The sequence below is a fragment of the Petaurus breviceps genome, unplaced genomic scaffold (genome assembly GCF_028583685.1).
Source record: "Petaurus breviceps papuanus isolate PSGF00001 unplaced genomic scaffold, PetGlider_PUasm1.0 224, whole genome shotgun sequence".
NCBI classification, from domain to species: Eukaryota; Metazoa; Chordata; class Mammalia; order Diprotodontia; family Petauridae; genus Petaurus; species Petaurus breviceps.
In genome coordinates, this window is record NW_027185887.1 from 9,024,303 (window position 1) to 9,030,302 (window position 6,000).

Consider the following 6,000-nt stretch of genomic DNA (forward strand, 5'->3'; position numbering starts at 1 on the left):
CCAATCGAAATGACTAAACAACAAATTTGGTTTGAATTCTTTGTTCTCACAAAAAGTGTTGCTATGAATATCTTGGTGTATTGGGAACTTTTCTATCTCTGACCTCCTTGGAATATTATGCCTAGCAACAGGACCTTTTGGGTCAGAATGTGAACATTTTAGTCACTTTTTTTTAGCACAATCCCAAAATGCATTCCAAAATGGACCAATCACAGCTCCACTAGCAACGTCTTCATCTACCTATCTTTCCACAACCCTTTAAATATTGGGTATTTTTTTTCATCTTTGCCAATTTGCTAAAGGTAAGGTGAAACCTTAGCATTATTTGGCCTAGTATTTCTCATATCATTAGTGGCCAAAACAATCATTCAAATAGTTCATATTTTGCAATTCTATTTTTGAGAATTATTTGTCCATATCCTTTGGCCATTACCTAATGGACACTGGTTCTTGGATTTATTTTTATGTTAATTTTCTTTAGAGGCTTTATATTCATCATGTGCTTTAATCTATTAAAAAATCATGAGCCATGAAGTGAGATTACCTGGCAGGAAAAATCTGAGCATCTTTAGATGTAATATTAGACCATGTCTTTTGCTGGGACTAACACATTCCCTGAATGTTACAATGCTGCCTACCTTTCCTATCCTAGGAGTGGCTCTGCTAATGAAAATATAAGATAAAATATCTTTGAAATTAAAATTACCAAGAATAGTAAACTACAATTTGATTTTAATTTGTCTGAGTCTTCAGGAGATATAAAACAAATGGTGCTTCCAAATGAGAATATAAACAACTATGGTTAGCAACAACCCAAGATCACCTTTCTCCTACCTCATTCCTTCAGTGGATCTATTCTGATAGTTTCGATACAGTTGTGGCACACCCAGCATGGCCTCCGTGAATACAGCAAGAAACCCCAGAGTTTCCACAAACAGAGCAGAATCAAGAGAGAGGTATGTGATGTATCCAGTCACTCCTGTGAAAGTCAATACACACTGCACGTAGTCGGTGAACTTGCTCCAATGCCAGAAATAGTGCAAATCAAAATCTAACAAGAGAAGGAGAGAATGAAGGAAATGTAAAACTTTTAAAGAAAATTAAAAAAAAAATCAAGTCTAGGAGAGTAGGAGGATCAATGTCATCACTGATGGCTACAGTCTTCAAAATCTGGCACCAGAATTCACTTCAAAGCTCATTACACATTATTTCCTTTCACATGTTTTAATAATGTTCCTACAAACCCATATGTCTTACTGTTCTTCATATATGACATTTCATCTCCCATCTCCATGCCTTTGCAAATGGGAACTATGCCTACGGCTTCAACTGAATTTTCTCACTTCTACCTCTTAATGAAATAAGCATCTATTAAGTATTTATTATGTCAGGCACAGTGCCAAATACTGCTTATATACTAACAGGGAAGATGTCTATGCCAAAGTTGCATTCTATTAGTCAATGATGGAACTAGGAACAGAACCACACCCACCAGTTGGCAAAGACTTGTTCAGTCTTTCATCTCTTAACTCCTGTTGTCCCACTGTAGGAGACAAAAGGGTATAGCAGAGATGTTCATATATGCAATACATACAGAGCAAAAGTACAAGCTAACTTTAAAGAACAAAGTGCTGGGAAAGGTCTCCCACAGAATGGGACATTTAAGCTGAATCTTAAAGGAAGCCTCTTATTCTGAGAGGTCAAAGTGAAGGGAAAGAATTCCAAGCATGGGGTGGAAAGTCAACACAAAGGCCCAGAGACAGGAGATAAAGCATTGTGTACAAAGAATTATAAGCAGGCCATTATGGCCAGAATGTAGAGTTCATGGAAGCAAATAATGTGTAATAAGACTGGAAAAAGAGAGAGTAAGGGGACATTATTCTCTTCAAAGCTCAGGTCTGGTACCACCAACATGAGACCTTTCCTGATGCCTCTCAGATGACAACATCTCTCCTTCTCCAGAAGTTATTTCATCTATAATTACACAGGGTACCCAGAAGTCTTGAGTTAGTTTTAAGCTTGTTAAAGATTATGAACATTTTTTTTTGTCTTTCACAATAGAATGTTAGCTTCTTGATGGCAGAGACTACTTCACTTATGCCTTAGTTTCCCTAGAGCTTGGCATGTAGTTTTATAAATGCTTGTCAATTGATAGATTTCTGCAGTAAAGACAGCATATTATTTATTAAGTAATGAATCTTCAAAGGCATTTCCCTTAGAGGAGAGGGAAAACAGAAACTTCTTAAGGTTTTATTTTTTAAAGTTTTGTGTTCATACCTTTTTTTTAAAGTAAGACACACAGATATTCAATAAAGTATTTGCCCAAAGTTATATTAAATTAATCAGTGATGGGGCTAAAAAAAGAATCATATTTGCCATCTACTTGTTCTGTCCTTCATTTTTGAACTTCAGTATTCATGATTGGATGGAAGGAAGGGAGGGAGGGAGGGAGGGAGGGAGGGAGGAAGGAAGGAAGGAAGGAAGGAAGGAAGGAAGGAAGGAAGGAAGGAAGGAAGGAAGGAAGGAAGGAAGGAAGGAAGGAAGGAAGGAAGGAAATAAGGTTCAGGAGTAAGATACGACAATCAGCCAATAAACATTTATTAAATACTGGCATTTAAAATGGCATCCTCAGTACTGTTCCAAATGTAAACTAAACAGACAATTCCTTCATGAGCATCATCTGTGCCTAACTTCCTCTTCAGAATGACTGAAAATTGAATAGGTACACATATAATAGTCTGCTACTAAGTAGATAATGTCATGTTTACCAGTAGTGTTTTCTTCCTGGACCATAATTTTGCTGGTGTCTATTCTGATGATTAAACTAGTGTGTGTCATACAAATAGATTTTGCCAAGCAGTTTCAAACAAACCAATCATCCACTTTCACAAATGCTCTTCCAAAGGTATATACTGAAGGTTATAAACAATACAGCTAATAGGACAGTAAACATATACCTCCCTCCTATCGAGATATTAGGAGACACTGTTTTCCAGAGCTAAGATCCAGCAAGGAAGTTGTGCCCTGAGCTTGACATAACAACAATCCTTTGCACTGACCCTGTAGCAAAATCCCAGAATTGTTTCATATAATTATTGCATTTCTTTGACCAGCACCAGGTGTTTTCTGAACTCAGACTAGCACTAGACAAGTACCCATATTCCAGTCATAAAGTCCTACTATGAATCAAACTTGTCTGTTACCTCATCATTGTCAAGGCTAGAGCTCACTGCATAGCCACAGGTATAAATACTGACATCTAGCTACACTAAAACAAGCTCTGCCCCCCACTCCCCACTATGGGGACACTGGCACATGACTTCTTGCTTGCAAGCCATTTCCTTCACTTTGAAATTAAACTTTTGTTTAATTCCTGACTCTCCTATCTCTAGACTGCTTTGTTCAGCTCTGACCACCCCCAGGTTAGCGGCTGGCTCTGGCCATCAAGCTCTTTTGAACAAAATTGGCTATGTTGACAGAAAAATTGAATTCTTAACCATAGTTGCTTAAGTATTCTCTGTACAAGTTGTCTTTGTGATTACAGAAGAATAGGAAGAGGGGATAAAGGTAAATGATGAGAGATGAGAGAAGAGGATACTTATTACGAGGTATAAGGCATGTCCTATCAGAAAAGTAAACAAGACCATTCCTCCATCCCAGTCCTTTCCCACGATAAAATCAAATCTGGTAATTAGGAAGTTAAGAGCTAAAGTTTTTGTTTGTTTTTATTCAGGCTAGAATGGCAATACTAACAGAAAGATGAAACACTGTCAGAACAGTTCCATTTGTGTATATATAAGATGGCAAGATAGATTTCCTGGCGTATTTTTTTCTATGCTCAGTCTGTCACAGAACCTGGCTGCATCAAACCTTCAAAAAAGTTATCAACACTGAGAAACAAAAGGAAATTTAACCAAAATTGAAACAGCAAAACCACAAAATCTGCTCCCATTTGATTAAGCTGATGTACAATACCTAATAAGTACAAAAGAGGAGAACAAAAGAAGTTACCAGCCACACATTTTCTCTTAAAAAAAAAAAAGCTACCAGTCTTTCCGAAGAAAGTCTGGAGTACAACAAAGAAAAATTAGCATTCTTTCCAACTTGTTTGGAAGTACTCATCCTAAGCAAAAAAGTTAATGGATGAATGAGCTTATACGGATGTGAATGCTAAAGAGTAAGAGTTTATGACAAAAGTTCATACTGTAAATAAATTTCACTCAGCTTTAAAATTTTTATAACTTAAGAATTATTCTAATGGTTTTCTTCATGATAAATTCAAATAAGTTGCTATGTGGCTGCAGTTCTACTGTGGATGCAAGGATCCATAGAATAGATCACTTACAAGATTAAAGACATAAAATTCCAAATACTTTAAATATCCAAAGTCCTTAAAGGCAAGTTCGCTCTTACCAATTTTCTCTCAGTGAGCTAAAACTAAGTGATATGTATATTATCCCAATTTTGTACATGAGGAAACTTTCCAGAGCCAAAGACAGTGGCTATAAACACATATATGAGGTATAAATAGGGCCCGAGAATTATCATTTCTACACCACCTGCATGGGTCCTGCATGGCCCTTTCCTTTCCTATGAAAAGACAAATCAGGGGCGGCCAGGTGATGCAGTGAGTAAGAGCACCACCATCGGGAGACCCGGGATTGGTTCCGGCCTCGGATGCTTGGCACCCACACAAAATAACTGGCCATGTAACCTTGAGCAAGTTACTTAACCCCAATTGCTTTAAAAAAAAAAAAAGGAAGAAAAGACAAATCAAAAGGTAAAACCTTAACATCAAGAATTTTTTTTTATAAAGTTCACATAGAACAAGAATATAATTTACAAGTTGGTAAGAATGAAATTGTTTAAAATACCAGAAAGTTAGGCCTAGGAGATTGAGGAAATTAAAATGTAGTTAACAACCCACAAGTGAGTAAAATTGTTTGGTGACATTTAACTAACAACAAGAATCCTGGACAAATCAGTGTCCAGGCAGAACAATGAATAAGTTGAAAGCTTCAATGGTGCCAAATGCCAAGACGACCTTTTCCTTTCCTCAGAGAAAGGGAAAAAGGCACAAAATAGTAAAAGGAAGTATAAGAAAATTCATGGGGGTGGCTAGGTGGCACAGTGAATAGAGCACTGGCCTTGGAGACAGGAGGACCTGAGTTCAAAAACCCAGCCTCAGACACTTGACACAATTACTAGCCGTTGTGACTTTGGGCAAGTCACATAACCCTAACTGCCCTCCAAAAAAAAAAGAGAAAATTCATGGTCATTTTTATATCTATACGCATAGGTATGTACTAAAAGACTGTACTATTTGACAGGACCTATGTTTTTTGGTATCTGTGACAAAACTAGAAAAGATGACTTTCTGCTCAAGACTCAGGAGGTGGCACAACTTCCACAATTGAGGTACACACACACTGGACTAACACAAGACACTTCAGAAGGCCGGTTTCTTTGTTAACAAGATGAGGAAAGAACAAATGTTTTATCCTGGCAGCAAGGTCCCAGAAGAACAAAAAGTGTACCTGTATTATACTGGCAAGAACATGAATGATAAGAAGGTTGCAGCTTACAGAGAAACAAAATAGATATTTTCAAACTTTAGTCAAATTACTATGTGATACAAATTATCTCTAAGTGTTAAAAATTCCCTGCTCCATTATGTTAAAAATTCAACCACATTACTTGGGTATAACCTATGATCCTAATTTTCACAAGAGATGTTAATAATGGAATTTCCTTTGTGTTTACTTTTTTTAAAAGGAGGTTCCTATCTATATCTTATTAAAGAAAAACAATGAGACATTTTCAGAACCTCTAATTAACAATCCCTTTCAATAAGTCTTGTTTTCCTTTCTGATTCACAGACCACAAATTCTTTTCAGCAGTGACTTACCCCTCTGCTTTTGAAATATCACAAGCAAACCTGCCTGGACAAGACAAAAAAAAAAAAAAAGAGTTCCAAGTACACAAGGTGGTCCTCTATTG

General features: G+C 36.8%; 1 protein-coding gene across 5 annotated transcripts in view; it reads right to left on the bottom strand.

The window, feature by feature from the left end:
* SLC66A2 (solute carrier family 66 member 2) overlaps positions 1–6,000 on the bottom strand; it is a 182,128-nt gene that overhangs the window by 82,957 nt on the left and 93,171 nt on the right. For all 5 annotated transcript variants that reach the window (XM_069095017.1, XM_069095016.1, XM_069095018.1 and 2 more), the window contains one exon: positions 835–1,051. In XM_069095017.1, coding sequence (XP_068951118.1) covers positions 835–1,051 — 217 coding nt within the window. The remainder of the gene's footprint in view (positions 1–834; positions 1,052–6,000) is intronic.